Genomic DNA, 17805 nt, shown 5'->3' with positions numbered 1-17805 from the left:
ATAATGATGCGTCCTGGTGTGGTCACCTCTGGGTCCAGCTCTCCCAGCACCCTCTCTGCTTCCCAGACCTGTATGTCCATCTCCTTCTCAAAATTTGGGAAGTTTTCCTCATTTTTTTCAATTCTTGCTTCCTCATTCTGCACTGGTTGATTGTTTTTTTCTTCCTTATGTTCCAAATCATTGATTTCCTTCCCTTCACCATTGATTTTGTGTGGATTTTCCTTCGTTTCACTTAGCATAGCCTTCACTTCTTCTGTTATGCATTTGCCGTACTTAAGCATATCTGTCAAGCCTGTGAGCATCTTTATCACCAGTGTTTTGAATTCTGCGTCTGTTAAGTTGGCTACCTCCTCATCACTTAGTTCTCCCACTGGAACCTTGATTTGTTTCCCCTTTTGGGCCATAGTTCTCTGTCTCCTCATTCTGACAGGCTCCTGTGTTTGTTTGCCTACGTGTCCCAGGTAGAGCTGTCACTCCTGTTATGTTGTAAGGGGTGGAGCCTTAGGGATTCATCAGTACAAGGCAACCTCTTTCACCACATTATGGTGCTGTATATGGGGGAGGGGTCCGAGAGGGAACAATGCTGCCTGCCCAGCACTTGCCCCTTTTCCAAGAACATCTCCCACTTCTGCACTGAACTGGCGCCTCTCCAGCTGCTGCCCTGACCGTTCCCGGAGTGGGTGGGTCTGCGGATGTTCTGGGACCGGGGGTGGGGTTGGGGTGGGGGGCCTTTAAACAAGCAGACTCTGCTGAGAGACAGGCAGTTTCTGCCTCCGGCCCAACCCCCACTGGTCTGCATAGTCAAAAGCAATGAGTCTTGATTTTCGCCAGTGCTGGGACAGTGAGCTGCGTGGTCCGGTGAGGAGCTGGGAACACTTCCCAGGTGTCCCTCCTGACTTTTTAGAACGTGTGACTTCACTTTCTGCTGGCCTGCCGCTGCTGCTGCCGCCATCACACCACATCCTCTCTGCCCCAGCTCCGCCTCTCCTACCTGTACGGATGAGTATTTCTTCTTTATATCTTTGTTTGCTGGTCTTCCATGTAGTTTGGTTTTCTGGAACTTCTGGTTGTTTCTAGTTTTGAGGTAGTTGTATTCCTTCTTAGTTGTGGAGGGAGGTGCAGTGTGTCTATCTACACCTCCATCTTGGCTGAAAGTCTTGTGTAGCTTTCCTTTTTGAATGCCTTCAAGCCCTTGTAGATTTGGAAACTGGCCATGACCTTGACCACTGTTTTATTCATTCGGCGAATGTTCTTTTTAAAATAGTTATTTTATTTTGAGTTTTTATAGAGTCATTTTTTCGGAGCTACTTTTGATAAACCTTTCTAGAAATATTCTTTTGATGTTTAGATTAAAATTTTTTATCTGTTTAGGAAGGTGAATCTTCTGGAAAGAGAAAAGCAGAAGATGATGATAAAGCAAATAAAAAGCATAAGAAGTATGTGATCAGTGATGAAGAGGAAGAAGATGATGATTGAAGTACAAAATATGAAAACATTTTATATATTTTATTGTACAGTTTGTTTTATAACTATGATGTAAACATGATGTAAACATGAGTTATTTTGATTGAAATGAACTGATTTGCTTTTCTGTAATTTTAATTATAATAAAAAAATTTTTTTAAAAACAAGTCTGTTCAAGAAATCGACTTTTCCCAAGGCGAGTTGATTTTGTTAATGGTGAGTCTTAGGTTTTAGTGAATTTCTGCTGCTCTGCTGTCCCCCACAAAGAAGCTTCCTGGGCAGGGCCGGATGAAGCTAGTGAGGCATTCTTCTATGGTACGGAGTTTAAAGGGCACAAAAAAGTCCGTAATTGCATTAGTTTGCTAGGGCTGTCCAAAGTACCACAGAGTGGGTGGTTTAAAACCACTGAAATGTGTGCTCTCACAGTTCTGGAGCTTAGAAGTCCCAAATCAAGTTGTCAGCAGGGCCATACTTTCTCTGAAGGCTCTAGGGAAGGATCCTTCCCTGCCTTGTCCTAGCTTGTGGAGACTCTCAGCTATCTTTGCTCTGTGGCAACATAACTCCAATCTCTGCCTCTGTGTTCACATGACTTACTTCCCTGTGTGTCTGCTCTGTGTTCCTCTGTATCTCCAGATCTTCCTCTCCTGGACAGATTCCAGTCAGTGGGTTCAGGGCCAGCCCTAATCCAGTGTGGCCTCACCTTAACCAATTAACATCTCGTAAGACCCTATTGCCAAATAAAATCACATTCTAAGGTTTTGGGTGGATATAAATTTTGGGGGACCCCTACTGCAGTCACCAAGATTAATAATAATGTAATGCAATATTTAAAGCATTTAATGTAAAAAAACACCCATGATGAACCAAATGTCAACATTTTACATAAAGCTGGGATCTCCTTGCTCTTTGTCGTCGTGGTGTGTGTGGTTGACGCTTGCCATATCTTCTCTCAAGAGTTTCAGGATAGACTGGTTCCTCCAAGAAACAGAAGCAGAATTGACCTATTCCAAATGGATTTGGATGAAAACTGGTAATAAGATCAGGTACAACTCCAAGAGGAGATGCTGGAGAAAAACCAAGCTGGTTCTGTAAGGAATCACACATGCGAGGCTCACACACTTATGCAGTATCGAGTTGCTTGCATCTTAGCACGTCACTGAAAAGATCACTGCTATGGGGACAGCTGGGAGTGTTTTATTGGGAAGTTATTGGAAGAATGATTTGTCTCTTTGTTAATATGTTTCTGCACTACTGGGTTGGCTCAGTAATAAATACGGGAGACCTTTAAAGAAGATGGGAGGTGACGGGGCTGGGATTAGAGTAAGGCAAGTGAGAACTGCACAAGAACGGAGCTGGTTGGATTCTGTGTGATTTTTTTGTTTTGTTTTGCATGGAGATTTTTAAAAAATCTGCAGTATTATTTATCTTGATTATTGAGATTTTGGCACCCCTTCTGTTTTTCACCCAAGGTATCACTTGCTGCATCCTGGTTCTGGCCCTGCTTTCTCACAACATGGTGGCTGAGTTCCAAAGGTGAGTACCACAAAGGAGTGAGCCAGCCAAGTGAAAGCTATGTTGCCTTTTCTTGGTATTTCCTTTTTATGACTTATCATCAAAAGTCAAATCGAAATCCGCTACATTCTGTTCATTAGAAGTCAGTCAATAAGTTGAGTCCATATTCAAAGGGTGGGAAGCTTGACACTTTTTGATGGTAGGAATGGCAAAGAATTTGCAGGTATGTCTTAAATCCACCCCCTCACACATGTCTTTTCTGTGGTGTGTGCTTCTATGTAACACTGTCCTTCCCTTCGAGTGGATTCTACCTCACTTCCTTCCTAGTGCTCTTAGTACAATCGGGGTGTGGTAACTGTGGGAAGCCTCTCTGGTTATAGAGAAAGAAAAGTGACATCAAGAAGAAGGTTCTGAATCACTTTCCTAACTCAGAACCTTCTGTCCCTTTGTTGTTTATTTGGCTTCTCCAGTTGAAACTCCTCTGCATGGCTTTCAGGAGCCTTTATTCTCACTCTCCTTTCCAAGGCAACATAGTTTTATTTTTTTAAGAAAAATAAATGTTTTAATATTGTTTAATTACATAATGATTTTTAAAAAATTTTAAGTTTATTTATTGATTTTAGAGAGAATGGGGAAGAGAGAGAATGAGAAACATCGATTTGTTGTTCCCACTATGTATGCACTCATTGGTTGATTCTTGTATGTGCCCTGCCTGGGGATTGAACCTGCAGCCTTGGTGTGGGGATGATGCTCTAACCAACTGAGATGCCTGGCCAGGGCCAATAATGATTTTGTTAATAGAGAAAAACTGTACCTACATAATAGCCTGTTACAGTAGTGAATAATAAAATTACAGTTTCTGTTTCAAGACTTTTACAAATTTATGACAGTTATATGTTTAAATGTATATTCATTTTGACTATAAGTAGATTTGTTAATAATTTTTACTTATAGTTTATCAAAGAACACTTTATTAATTTTAATTTCAAGAAACTCCGATAAAGCATCAGATACTTATTAGGAAAAGTCTTACTACATAAGGATGCATTGATAGTGATTTCTAAAATCTCATTTCACAATAAATTATAGCAATTTCAGCTCTCTCCTTCCCTTGGATTAATTCTAGCAGTTTTCATGTCTCTGCAGTGTAAAAAAATTTAAATACAATTGAGAACTAATTACATAGAGTGGCAGAATTGAAGTTAAGGTCTATTTCTTCATCTTTATCATTGTGCTATTTATTATTTAAACACAGAACTGCGTAGTCCTTTATGAGGTGAAAATACTAACTGCACCCAAAATAAGCTTGAATTATTCTGAACTGTTGTAAACTCTTTAAATAAATACAGATGTTGGGAGATGGGTCATATAACGAAAGTTCCCCAAAGTAACTTGGATGTATACACAATTTTTATTTAAGGATAAATAATATGTGCTAATTTGAATACTATACATATTATTAAGACAATATTCAACTGTAATTGCAGCAAATGTAAAAGTAGAGCAACAGAAGTTTTGTTTTGGGCGTCGGCCTGTGAACCAAGTGTCACTGGTTCGATTCCCAGTCAGGGCACATGACTAGGTTGCACAGTTGGGGGCATGTGAGAGGCAACCGCACAGTGATGTTTCTCTCCCTCTCTTTCTCCTTTCCCCCCCTCTAAAAACAGATAAATAAAATAAAGTAACCTTGTTAAAAAAAATTATTAATTAAATAAAAAAATTTAAAAAAGTTTTGTTTTGGGAAAGAACATTTTGCCATTGGCATTATTTAGAATTGCTGGCTAACTTTATCAAACACTTCCAAGGTAGACCTCTCCCATCTCTCCTGTTCTTGACATCCCACTGTTAGGAGACAATTTTTTAATATGAGTGTCTCATATTTCTGATTGTTTGGTGAACGGAGGCACTGACTTTTTTCCTAGACTACCTTCCCAAGAAGCATAGTTTTCTTTTTCTTTCTGTCTTCCTTTTTTTCTAGCTAGTAGACACTTCGGTGTCAGTCATTAAGCTCCTGTCTCTTAACTCCAAGCCCACCCTCATACACAAGCTTAGCGAGGCCGGGGCCAATCCCATGGCTCAGCTTCGCCAGTGGCCCCCTGTTAGGGGGCGCTGCAGAAAGACTGGAAGCCTGCGGAGCCAGGGCCAGATTGCTGCTTCCTGTTTGTTTGTGGTACTTTGTGGGGGCTTCCTGTCGCCTTCCGTTGTTCTGAAGGGGCGAACACTCCTTCACCCCAGAGGAGGCCGTTCCTCATCCGGCCGAGGCGGCGGCCTGACTGCCCCCCGAGAGACAGCAGACCAGCTGGCCTCGTCCTCAGGTAGCGGTTCGTTTAACAATTCCACCTCTTTGTTCCCTCGCTTCGTGGGAGGAAGCTCTACTCTGAGCTTGCTAGTTTTGTGACCTCTTACACTTTTTGGAACTTAACTAACAACTTTAAACCTAATTGTAACATTTTATGTTAAATCCGATCTGGGTAGACAACGGGTGTGTTTTCTGTTGCCGAGCTAGGGCCTGATGGGGTAGTCCAGGAAACAAATACTCCAAGATTGGGTTGGGTTTGGATGCGGGTCTGGGCCCCTGGCCCACGGGAACTGGCATGCTGGTACCCCAGGGTGTGCGGTGGCATCTCCATGGGCCCCACTGTCCCCTGGGGCTCAGGGCTGCCCCCTTGCTTGGCAGGGATGACTGGCTGCTGTGTGGGATGGATACTTCTAGAGCACTTACTGAAAGAAAACCACAAGCTGAGGTCTCTTAAATGTTCAGCTCAAGTCAGGGTCATAGAACCAGTGAGCTTTCATGAGAGCCCTAAAAGAGGCTCCTGCATGTAAGAGATTGTGCTGAGAATGTGTTACCTGACGGCTTGCCTGGGGCTGGAGGACCTGTCTGCAAGATGGCTCACCTGGCTCTTGGCAGGAGGCTCAGTTTCTTACCACAGCCTTTCCACAGCAGTTTGCGTGCCTTTACACCATGGGAGCTGGCTTTCTCTAGAGCAAGTGACCCCAGAGAGAGTGAGGCAGAAAAGCCGTCATCCCTGGCCTCGCCTCAGAAGTGAGGTTGCATTATGTTGATCACATAGGCCCACTGGGATACAGTATTGGAGGGAACCGCACGAGGGCGAGGACACCAGAGGCAGGAATTGGGAACCTTCTGGAAAGCTGACTGTGACAGTGACATTGCCTTCCTCAAGCCACATTTGTTACCTTCTTTCTCCATACAGTCTCATCAGGCTTCTGAGTTTGGGGTTAGGTTTATAAAGGTTTGGTTTATGAATCTTGGGAATGTGTTGAAGTGATTAGTCTAAGAACTATGTGAAGAATTTTTTAAAAGATTTTATTTATTTATTTTTAAAGAGGAGAAGAAAGGGGAAAATAGAGGGAGAAAAACATCAATGTGTGGTTGCCTCTCGCACACCCCCAACTGGGGACCTGGCTGGCAACCCAGCCATGTACCCTGACTGGGAATTTAACTGGCGACCTTTTGGTCCTCAGGCTGGTGCTCAATCCACTGAGCCACACCAGCCAGGGCTTTTTTTTTTTTAAGAAAAATTTTCAGAGAAATTAATGCTGTGCACTTACACCCAACACTGAAGATTACAGTGGAGCCATGGACGTCTTTGGAGACATAGATGACATTTCCTCAGGGAGCGATGGTGACAATCAGCCACCTATTTCAGGACAGCCTGTTGTAAGTACAGTCACTAATCTCAACTGGTCCCACTGGTCAAAGCTAAGATAACATTTGCAGAGGCGGATGGGTCTGATTCCCTCACGTGGGAAGGGCACATGGATGGCTGAGTGGCAGTCTGAGACATTTAATGAATGGGTGACTTTCTGGGCTATGCTGAGAATTTCTGGGTATTAATGGGCAAAGAGGGAACTGCTTAGAATGAGGCTGATGTCAAATGTAAGGGGCTAGACTGTGAGGAATCAGAATTTAAAAACCTTTGATTGAAAAGTTATTATAACCTCTGTCAAGAAGTGTGTGCTATTTGATATTCTCTGATTTTAATAGTTACAGAGCCTTGAGGTGTTGCATAATTCCACACTTATGGAAAGTAGATATGTCAGCAAAATAACAATTTTTTTTTTTTTGTGGTAATGCAGGCTACTGACTCCAGTGGGATTTGGGAGTGGGGAGGATGAAATTTTAGGGAAGGCCCGGGGAGGTTGCTGACTGCTTTATCCCTAGACTGGTGTCTAGCTATACTTCCAGTCAAACCTGCATCTGCCTGCTGTCACTGTAAGCGCTCACGTTCTGATTTTTCTCTTAGGATGTACACGGATTGCCCCAGAACCAGCAGGAGAAAGAGACCATTTCTGAAACCAAGATGGAAATCAAAATTCCCTGTTTCAACTCTGATTTAGGAAATGAATTGTACTTTGTTAAGCTACCCAAATTTCTCAACATAGAGCCCAAGTAAGAGGAAGTTTTCTTTTTATTCAATATACCTAATATAACTGTGTAGGATGTAAATGGTTTTTCTTATTTATCATGAGCTGGCTAATTGCAAAGATGGGAGATTTCTCATATAACTGAAAAAGTAAGTTTAGAATCCTCTGTGATAGAAAAATGATGGATTACTGGTGTGAGAGTTTAAATGCTAGTAATTCTAACATTTTGGCACTTTCTTATAAATAAACAGCTATCACAGATGGTGAAGGTATTTTTTGTTAGTGTAAAGCTTAAAAATCAGAAAATGAGACGTTTGCTAATCACAAATGTTCAGTACAAAGGCCATGATGAATCTAGAAAAGACAATGATTTTGGACAACAAGATAGTGTTGATTGGCATGATTTACAAAGGTGCATGAGTATAAGCCCTTGTGCAATTAAACATGACAGTTTTCTTTAAAAATACAGAAAGATCATGTGTTACCTGTATTTTAGAAGACATTTTTATCAAACAAAGAAGACTTTGAATTATAAGTCACATTTGGATTTCATTTCATATAATATGTTTTAAAGTCAAAATTTAAGAATGTATTATAGTTTTCATATTTCCCTGAAGTTTTTACATAAAGTGATTTTTCTGTGATTTTTAAAACCTACTGGTTATAAAGATTATAATTTATAGTATTAATCATATTCATTACTAAATGTGTCTAATATAACATTAAAAAACAATTTTTAGGCCTTTTGATCCTCAGTATTATGAAGATGAATTTGCAGATGAGAAAGTGCTTGATGAGGAAGAAAGAACCAGGTTAAAATTAAAGGTACCAGTTTAATTCTTTTTTTATAAGTTTTTCCTCTTATGAAGTACAATGCAAGGATAATAACTTGAGACGAGCTTATGATATGTTCTTTTATGTAAGGAATTGAATGTCTTTTCAGAATATTTTTAGGGTAGAAGGTACATCATCTTTAAATTTTTTTATTTATTAATTTTATAGAGGAAAGGAAATAGGGGGAGAGAGAGAAACAGAAACACTGATTTGTTGTTCCACTTATTGTTGCACTCACCTTGGTGTATGGGGATGATGCTCTAACCAAATGAGCTACCCAACCAGGGCCATCATCTTTTTCTAATCTCTGTAGAATTGTCTCTTTTCTAACCTTTTATTTGCAGTTGTAGTTTTTTTGATAGAAGTAAAGACAAAAAATCTTGAAAATTGTTAGCTACTTCTTTTGAGATAAATGATAATGTAGCTAGGGACATGGAATTGCCTGCACATGTTATAGTGGATGAATCCTAGAGACTTCCCACAATAGGACTGTCTCAGGTCCTTTATGGAAATTCAGAGTGTGCACAGAAAGAGGCCTCATCACAGGGCAGTTCCTCTTGAGGAGGCCGGGGATGGCCAAGCACTGCACCGCTATCAGTGCTTCACGAATGCTTCTGCCGGGGCTCCCGTGGCCGCTGTGAGCAGGACTCACGCTCGGCTATTTGTGACTTGGAGTTCCCTACCATATGGGTAGGGTAAACTTGACCTAAAAAATAGGGCAAAGCAGAAGTCTCAGGTTTTCGTTTGTTGTTAATTCCTTGTTTTTTCTTTAAAACTATGTTTTTAATGTAATGCCCAGAGCTTTGTTGTCTTATTAGGCTAATGGGCACTTTTTCAGTCCTTCCTTCATTGGGTTCAAAGCCCTTGAAGTGGCCCTGCCATAGGCAGAGGTCTCAGTTTTAACTGCCCACCTCAGGTGGACCCAGAGCCTCATCCTCCCCCTCGGAACTCTTGATGTGCTTGCTGACAGCTCCGTTCTGCCTTGTATTTAGCTTCTGCTTCCACTGCTATGAACTGGGGCTCAGAAAAAATTTAAACATGCTGTCTGCTTAGTTGAACCAGTATCTCTAGGTATTTGTAGCAGGAAGGTTTCAGTGTGGCCCAATCAGCTATGGTTTGTAAGCTTGTCCTATCATTACCTGTGAATTCTCGGCACGTGATTAGAAGTCGCTTGAGGGCAAAAAGAACATGCAAACTCATCACGCTGCGTTTCTAATGCCTTTATGTTTTGGGCCAGGTGGAAAATACCATCCGCTGGCGAGTACGCCAGGATGAAGAAGGAAATGAAATTAAAGAAAGCAATTCTCGGCTAGTGAAGTGGTCAGACGGGAGGTGAGCACGGGAGGCCTGGGATGAGTGTGATATTTTCTGTGTAGGACCCTGTTGTGGGGTCATCTTTCATTAAATCGTGAACAAGCTCTATGCCTCTGGCATTACCTGGGGAAGCTGAGAGAAAAGAAATAGGGTTGCGGTCCCAGGGCTGCACTTGTGGGAGACTTTGGAACGGGAGCCAGATGCAATTAAATTCACGGTGTCTGCCTGTTGGGGTGAGGCCACCTGTTAGTTCCCACACGTGAGCTATCAGACTTTATACATTGGTGTGCTTTGAAAATTTATTTGTTTTACTAATAAAGTGGTAGAGACTGGGAAAATGACAAAACAACTATAGTTCAAGTGGAAAGGAGGATGGTTTTTTCTCACCTTTTGCTTTGAAAGGAGGCAAAGTTATTTATACTATCTTTTCTTAGGAGTTTGGATGAAGACAGACCCCTGCATTTCCACAGCATTTTAAGTGAAGCCAACAGGGTAGAATGGAAACTGCAGGACTGGATAACCAGCCACCCTCATAACTGACCTGTTTCTCATTTCCAGCCTTTCCCTGCACTTGGGCAATGAAGTGTTCGATGTCTATAAAGCCCCACTGCAGGGCAGCCACACCCACCTGTTCGTTCGAGAAGGCACCGGTCTACAGGGACAAGCCATCTTTAAACACAAACTCACCTTTAGGTAACTACTTGTACCAATGCATTGCTTTTTGTAGTTAAAGAGCAGGAAGGGGGAGAGGTTGTGCAAAAGCCCAACTCAGCCCTAATGACCTAATTTCGAGGTGCAGGTCACCAGGACCATGGGCTGGTTCCCGGACTATTTCTCACCTTGGCCACAGGCTGCAGTTTCTCAGGGAGCAGTTCATGCTGACTCAGCAGCATGAGACAGCTGTCTACGCCAGGAGCCCACTGTATTAGTTTGCCTTGATCGATGCCCCTCGGAAGAGGCCTGGAAGGCTTATCTGTGCTGCTCTGCTGCTCAGCGTGTCCTTTCCCTTTATTGAAATTTACTTGGGAAGCTAACAGATCCTGAAAATGGTGGTGTGTGCGTGCGGGTGCGGAAGGCGAAGGGCTAGATGGTGTGACAGGCTGCTGCCTGACCCCAGCAGGCGTGTGCTCAGTGCTGTGCACCGCCGTGCTTCCGCTCCCTCCCTGGGCACTGCAGCCCGCTCCTTCTCACGCCTTCCCTCTGAAGGACACATCGTGTGCTGTCCTTGGGAACCGGAGCCCTTTAAGGCTGGAACAGTGTGCACAAGGCTTTTCTTAGGATTCATGGAAAGGTGCTAAAATGAGATTGTGGTAATGGTCGCACGACTGTGTAAGTTAAAAAATCGTTTAATTATATATTAAAAATGGGTGAATTTTATGCTGTATAAATTATACTTGATAAATCTTTTGCTCTGTTTTAAAGACTAATGGATCGCTTGGAGGTCCTGCTTCACGTCTGTCCATGGAAGCTTACAGAGGAATCTCAATCTTACCAGTGTTTAGTTTCCTCATATATAAGATGGAAATATAACATCCACCTCACAGGGATATTGTATCCCTTAAGCCCTGGCCAGGTGGCTCAGTTGGTTGGAGCATTGTCTCTTACACCAAAAGACTGAGGGTTCGATTCCCAGTTAGGGCACATGCCTAAGTTGCATGTTTGATTCCCAGGTGAGGTGCATATAGAAGGCAACCGATCAATGTTTCTCTCTCTCTTCCTCCCTCTGTCTCTCTCTCTTTTCCCCTTCCTCTCTCCCTAAAATTAATAAAAACATATCCTTGGGTAAGGATTAAAAAAAAAAACCATCAAATAGTGCAGAGACCTGGCACCATAAATGTTGCTTAAATTCCACCTCCTAATGATCTGTTCTAGAATGGCATCCTAATGGACAAAGGATTCTGGATGTGCTGTTTTTTACAGCGTCCTGCACTCCCCACTGGGACAGTATTTCACTGTCCAGCACAGTTTCATTCCTTAGGTCCCACTTCACAGCCACGCTCTCCTTCAGAGGCTCTCCCAAGGATCATCCTTTCTTCTCTCTGATGTCCTTCAGATCCACCTTCCTTTAGTCAGGAGGCCATGGCTTCCTGCACCGGGGCCTCTTGTTCCATTGGGGTCCCCCTGAGCTGTCCCGAGGCCCCCACGCCACTGTGACCAGCCTTCTTACTTTGACCTTCCTTCCACTTTTATTCAGATGGAGGGACTCTTCTTTAGTTTTTAAATTGTGCCTTTTCCGGCCTCTGTGCCTCCCTCACGGAACTATTTCATAGCCCTTCTCCTCTACAATTGTAGTTGGGGGTTTTCTTTGTAAAAGTCCTAATCCTGCCGCAGGGCCCTCCTCCCGTGCCCCTTCCACTTCACCCCATCACGTTCTCCAGGGGGAGGCAGAGGAGGGAGGTTCAACAGCGCCAGGCCCTCGCCGGGCCTCCCAGCTCTGCTCAAGGAGAGGCGGTCATTTTCTGCAGCTGTTTGAGCGGCACAGTTGCAACCAGACGCTTTTGTTCATTTCCTGCAGACCTCACTCTACAGACTACGCCACACATAAAAAGATGACCCTGCCACTTGCTAATCGATACTCAAGGACACAGAAGATTAGAATCTTACCAATAGCTGGTCGTGATCCTGAATGCCAGCGCACAGAGAAGATTAAGGTGTGTTGGCTAAGCCTTATGCTGGGATTTTGGGGTATTAAGAGCTGTGCCTTTCAATTCACCATTTCTTATTGCTACAGCCAGTTTATCTCCTGTAGTTATCAGGGAGCCAGCTTAACCTTCTAAATGACTGGTTAGCCACAGTTATGCCAACAGCCACAGGTGAGATACAGCAAATCAGACCCTCAGGTGCTCTCTCTCCACTCTGAGTTCAGAGGAAAACTGGTAATTAAAAACAAAGTATAGCCCTTGACAGGTATCACAAAATTGTGTTAGCCAGATAAGAAGTGATATAGGAAGGGCAAAAGGACATTCTTGACTCCTTTGAAACTGGCCCTGCCTTGTGCACCCCAACATGTGGAACATCAGGCAACTGAAAGGGGATGAAGGCTCTACTTTGGGGCTCATGGACCCTCCCCCAACCTGCGCCTCCTGCTGCCAGGGGCTGTGGAGAGCTCTCTGGGTTGAGGGTCCCGACCGGAATATCTGGGCGCTGGGGTGGTTTGCTGGGGCTGGGCAGGCCAGGTGTCTGTGTCGGGGTGAACAGAAGCAGCCTCCCTCAGGTGTCCGCTGGGCATGGGTGACGCGGCTCAGGCTGGGCGCTGCTCTCTGGGCCTTGCCTGGCAGTGCGGGGGCCGTCGTGGCTCCCAAGGCTGTGCCTGTGCCCGCTCTGATGAGACGGTGAGTGTGAGGGAGCCTTCTGCCTCTTCACCCGTGTGTGGCCTTCATGCCCCAGAGTGACACCAGGTGACCACTGTGTGGCAGCAGGTGGGGAATGGAGTGAACTGTCCTCTGAAGTCGGGGAGTATGGTAAAATTAGGTTCAAGTGGGCACCAAAGTTGTTCATTTTGAAGTTTAATAGTTTTATTTGCTTCTTTACAGAAAGAACAAGAACGTCTGAGGGCTTCAGCTCACCAGGGGACAATCCATCTTCGGGAGAAGCAGCAGCAGCAGAGGCCAAAGGCCTCCTACCAGGAGTCCAGCAGTGACGATGAGGAGGACGTCGTCGGCAATGAGGAGGAGGACGACCAGGAGGAGGGAAGTGAGGAAGCCGTTAAAAACCAGCACCACTGGGAGCTCGCAGGTGAGTCAGCACAGTGAGCAGCACAGGAGGCGCCATTCCACCTCAGAGCCCCGGGGCCTGCTCCTGTTCTGCCTGACCCGGTGTTACTTACTCAGGACAAAGGACAAAGGCCTTTCCATTTGTTTGCTATTGTTAGGGCCACTGTGCCCCAGACAAGCCAAGCTGGGAAAATAAGGCAAAATAAAGAAAATCAATTCAATAATTCTGTCCTTATGGAGGAAAATATGCAACAAAGGTAGTTGCCTTCTTGTAAAATTAAGAGCCTAATATTTAAATTCAGTAGTTTAAAAAAAAAAATGTGTGTTTACAGCCCTTTGGTATTTAAGTGATCAATCTGAGAACAAAAACTCTCAAGTCTGAGTTATGTATGAAAGTTGTACAGGGGTGGGCAGAAGTGAGTCTACAGTTGTTTGTGTGGAAGAAGGCGTGCAGGTTGTAATTATTACTGTAGCGTTACTAACTCAGAGAACGTCACAGTGGCGCAGTGCACGTGCTCAAATTGCCGGCCTTCGTTATTTACATATCCGGTAGTTGGCTTGTATATGCAAGTGCACTTGGGCAGAGTTCTTTCCTACTTTTGCCCACCCCTGTATAGACCTCATCAAAACTTAAAAAAAAGTGTTGGTTCTCCAAGGAAAAATGTACAGTGGGAGGTAACAATATTCAGCAGTAGAAAAATTTAGTAATAAAAGGGTCTTCATTCTCAAGGTCAGTGTCATGTCTGTAGTTCTTTTGCTTTCAGAGGAACAAGCCAGAGTCCATTTATTGGACAGTGACACAGGATCAGAAGAAGAAAGAGCTCAAGGATTACGGAGAGCAAAGTGACTCAGCAATGATGAGGTAAAAGCAAATTTATGTAATTCCAGAGGGTTTGCCTTGTACCCAGGAGCCAACTTCTAAAGAGGCGGCTTACAGCCCATGAGCACATCACTGAGCCTCAGGGAGATGAATGCAGTGGCCCTAGTCCCGTGCGCAGTGGTGTGGGCGAGTACTGGCTTGCAGGGCACGCCGGCCGGGTGGGCATGCCAGGGGGACGGAAAGGCCTGCGAGAAAAGCTCAGGGCCCTTAGACACAGGTCTTGCCTAGAGAGCTAGGAAGAGTTCAGTGAGGAGACCAAGCGGTCTACCATATTCATTGTGGTGACTGGGCATCTTTATTGTTTGAGTATAATGGTAGTGGAGGGTTATTTCATTTCCATGTTTTTAAAAAATATATTTTAATTGTATTTTTTTCTATTACTATTTAACCCTTTTATAACCCATCCCCCCTGTAATCACCATACTGTTGTCATGTCCATGAGTTCTTTTTCCTTTTTGGTCAGTCCCTCCACCCCCTAACCCACCCCCCTCCAATGGCTGTCATCCTGCTCTCTATCTATGAGTCTGTCTCTATATTTTGCTTGTTAGTTCAATTCAGTAGATTCCACATATGAGTGAAATTACATGATATTTGTCTTCCTCTGACTGGCTTATTTCACTTAGCATAATGTTCTCCAGGCCCATCCAATGCTGTTGCAAAGGGTAAAATTTTCTTTTTTACAGCCAAGTAGTAGTCCGTTGTGTAAATGTCCCATAGCTGTTTTATTCTCTCACCGCTTCCATATCTTGGTGATTGTAAACAATGCTGCAATGAACAAAGGGGTGCTTATTAGTGTTTTGGGTTCCTTCAGATACATTCCCAAAAGTGGGATCACTGGGTCAAAAGGAAGATCCATTTTTAATTTTTTGAGGTATCTCCATATTGCTTTCCATAGCAGTTGCACCAGTCTGCATTTCTATGTTATGAAAATATTTTTCCATTAATTATTTCCTTTTCCACTTATAAGATCGCTAGTACAAAGACATTTTAAGTCTCAACTATACAAGTGAATCACTGTGTTGGTGCCCATAAGCCATATTAATTCTTTCAGTGTTTTCTGAATCCTTAACATGCTCCACTGTAAGTTCTCCAGATAAGAGTAAACACTGCAGTAGCAGAAATGGTCAATTAAACATTGTTCACTTGACTAAGGAGGCATTTATAAAAATATATATTTAAAACTTTGAAAGCACATAACATACCAGCTGTCCTTTAAAAAAATCAATAAGCTTTAAAATACTGAATTTTAGACAGAGTAAAGTACTAAGGAAGCAGAGGAATATATTTCAAGTACACTGACAGAAGTCCCAGTAGGTGCAGCGAGAAGGAAGTGTCCCTCCAGCCCCGGCCGCATTTCCACAGCCTGACCTGCTAGAGGCAGTGTCTGCACACACGGGTCGCCATGGGGGGCTGAGTTCTATGAAGGCTGGCTTGCCTCCGTCAGTTCTGGATTACTTTTGATAACATTTCCAGAAATGCTTGATATTGAATTTTACCTCTTATCTCTTGTATTTTTCCAGGAGGTGAACTTCCAGAAATAGGAAAGCGAGGGGTGAAGAGAAAGAGGATGACAGAAGCTTAAACGTACACTCATCTGTATTGTTTTCAACAGTTTGTTTTACAATAACGATGAAATGACTTGTTTTGTTTGAAGTGATAAATTGAGTTGCTTTTACATAATCCCAGTTGTGAATAAAGTTGTTCAGAAGCAAGGCTGTGACTTGAGAACATCTATTTTGTAACTGTTTGCTCTGGGTCTTAGTTTTTCCTGCCATTCGGCCTCACCCCATTCCCTGGTGGGACCCAGAGGTGAGCTTTAGCTCTGGCATCACCTCCTTGGGGATGTCCCCCGTTCTTTCTAGCTGGGTTCAGGTCCTTCAGTACTCTGTGGTCTGTGTTGGCATGGTGCTGACTTTCCATTGATCACATGGCCCTGTGACCTTCGAAGAGCAGGTGCAGCACGGGCGGGCTCTCTGGACACTGGGTGCTTTGCCAGGTGCTGTCCGGACCTCACCCATTCTAATCCTCAAAACAACGTGAAGGGCAGGGGCTGTTATTCCCATTTTACAGATGCGGAAGCTGAGGTGTAAAGAACTTAACACTGCTGTCCAAAGCTCTTTCCTTCCCAAGTTAAGAAAAATTGGCATTTTTGAGACAAGAGTTGGGAACTTCTCTGCACAACCACAATGCTGAGCAGGCGCATTAGTGACCTCAGGGAAAAGACACCCAAAATACCTACTTGAGATAAACAGCTCAAGTAGAGAGCAGTGGGAGACAAAACACTAGATTTAACTTCTAACTTTGTGACTGGTGCAGTAACTGAAACGTAATAGGTACCTAGTAAGTATTTACTGAAGAAATAAACCATCAGTAATATCTCAGGCAGGTTACTTCTGTGACATCAGTTTCCTCAAATCAGTGGTGTTTGGACTTGACCATGTAATACTTCATGATTTAATATTTATATTTCTCTACCTTTGAGAATTGAATACTAATTAGATGTTTCAAAATGTTTTATTGTTAAATAGCAGAAAACCTGGATTTATATTTCCCTCCTTTTTATACTTTTAAAGAATAATTTCATGGATGTGTAGTAAACACTTAGCACTAGCTCCCAAAAGGCAAGTTAGAAACTCATCAAGAACACTGAGAGGTACTAGCACAATTTCAAGGTCAGCTATTCTTTTTTATTCCCCAAATTTAAAAAATTAAATTTATTGGGTTGACATTGGCTGATAGTTGTTTCAGGTATACATCTTTCTTATACAACATCTGTATAGTATATTGTGTGCTCACCACTCAAAGTCTAGTCTCCTTCTGTTACCATGTTTGAGCCCCCTTTAACCTCTTCATCCTCCCCCCATCACCCTTTTCTCTCTGGTAATCACCATTCTGCTGTATCTATGAGCTTATTTTTTTGTTCTGTTATTCCTTTGTTTTATGGCCCACATATGAGCGAAATCATGGTTCCTGTCCTTTTCCATCTGATTTATTTCACTTAGCGTAATACTCTCAAGACCCATCCGGGTTGTCACAAATGGCAGTATTTCACCTTTGTCGTGACTGAGTAGTATTCCATTGTATACATGAACTTCTTTATCCCAACACCACTTGGGTTGTTTCCATGTATCAGCTGTTGTTAATAACGCTGCAATGGGCATAGGGGTACATAATGTATTTATGCTCCAGAATTTCATCCTTTTTCGTGGTTTCAGTCTGGTATTTTGTTCATTAATTTTGTTTCTCAGCTTCCCTGAACTACCTTTCTGGGTTTTCTTGCATATTGTTGTTTCTTCATAACTGCAGTCTTGAATTCTCTGTCATTTAAATCACCATCTTCTGTGACTTGGAGTTCGGTTTCTGGAGACTTTGTTCCCAAGTTACCTGGGTTTATGGTATTTGGTAAATTATTTCTCTTCCTGCACATTTTAGGTAATAAAGCTTTTCCTTGTTTACTGTTTTGCTCTCAACAATTCAGCAGTTTGATAGGTAGGGTACTTTCTTTCTGATAATGTTGCTTGGGGTATCTCAGGCAGAGAGGGCAAGTTCCCTATTTATCTCCCAGCTCCATCCCCCTGCCAGCAAAGGCTGCTGGCACTGCTGTTAAAACTTTACCCACTTACTTAACCAGGCAAGTTTGTGATCTCTGGCTCCCCCTCCTGTACCGTTTTCTTCAAAGCTCCCCAGCCACCTCTACTG

General features: G+C 43.2%; 2 protein-coding genes across 3 annotated transcripts in view; both read left to right on the top strand.

Moving 5' to 3' along the window:
• The window catches only part of LOC150016491 (RNA polymerase-associated protein LEO1), a 28675-nt gene extending 27044 nt beyond the window's left edge, over window positions 1-1631 (top strand). Inside the window, exon 12 of one of the 2 annotated variants that reach the window (XM_090270606.1) lies at window positions 1376-1631. In XM_090270606.1, the coding sequence (XP_090126732.1) occupies window positions 1376-1444 (69 nt within the window). In that variant the 3' untranslated portion in view covers window positions 1445-1631. Of the gene's footprint in view, window positions 1-1371 lie in introns of both variants that reach the window. The other variant, XM_090270605.1, reaches the window with a different exon arrangement.
• Window positions 1632-2937: 1306 nt separating this feature from the next.
• On the top strand, window positions 2938-15823 carry LOC150016490 (RNA polymerase-associated protein LEO1-like). Its single transcript, XM_090270607.1, has 10 exons — window positions 2938-2997; window positions 6564-6658; window positions 7245-7390; window positions 8106-8190; window positions 9437-9531; window positions 10072-10206; window positions 12029-12164; window positions 13047-13248; window positions 13991-14088; window positions 15627-15823. Exons 2-9 carry the CDS (start codon window positions 6578-6580, stop codon window positions 14071-14073), a joined length of 963 nt encoding a protein of 320 aa, XP_090126733.1. The 5' UTR covers window positions 2938-2997; window positions 6564-6577; the 3' UTR covers window positions 14074-14088; window positions 15627-15823.
• Window positions 15824-17805: the final 1982 nt, after the last annotated feature.

The sequence above is a fragment of the Furipterus horrens genome, unplaced genomic scaffold, assembly GCF_987537825.1.
Source record: "Furipterus horrens unplaced genomic scaffold, mFurHor1.1.pri manual_scaffold_3, whole genome shotgun sequence".
Lineage (NCBI taxonomy): Eukaryota > Metazoa > Chordata > Mammalia > Chiroptera > Furipteridae > Furipterus > Furipterus horrens.
Note: the sequence above shows the minus strand (reverse complement) of the source record. Positions and strands in the feature narration are given on the sequence as shown.

What these genes read in the sequence shown, in the direction of transcription:
- LOC150016490 (XM_090270607.1), top strand. Translation starts at nt 6,578, where the DNA reads ATGGACGTCTTTGGAGACATAGATGACATTTCCTCAGGGAGCGATGGT. An exon ending in TTTCTCAACATAGAGCCCAA is followed by an intron (nt 7,391 to 8,105) that starts GTAAGAGGAAGT and finishes AACAATTTTTAG; the next exon opens with GCCTTTTGATCCTCAGTATT. An exon ending in AAACACAAACTCACCTTTAG is followed by an intron (nt 10,207 to 12,028) that starts GTAACTACTTGT and finishes CATTTCCTGCAG; the next exon opens with ACCTCACTCTACAGACTACG.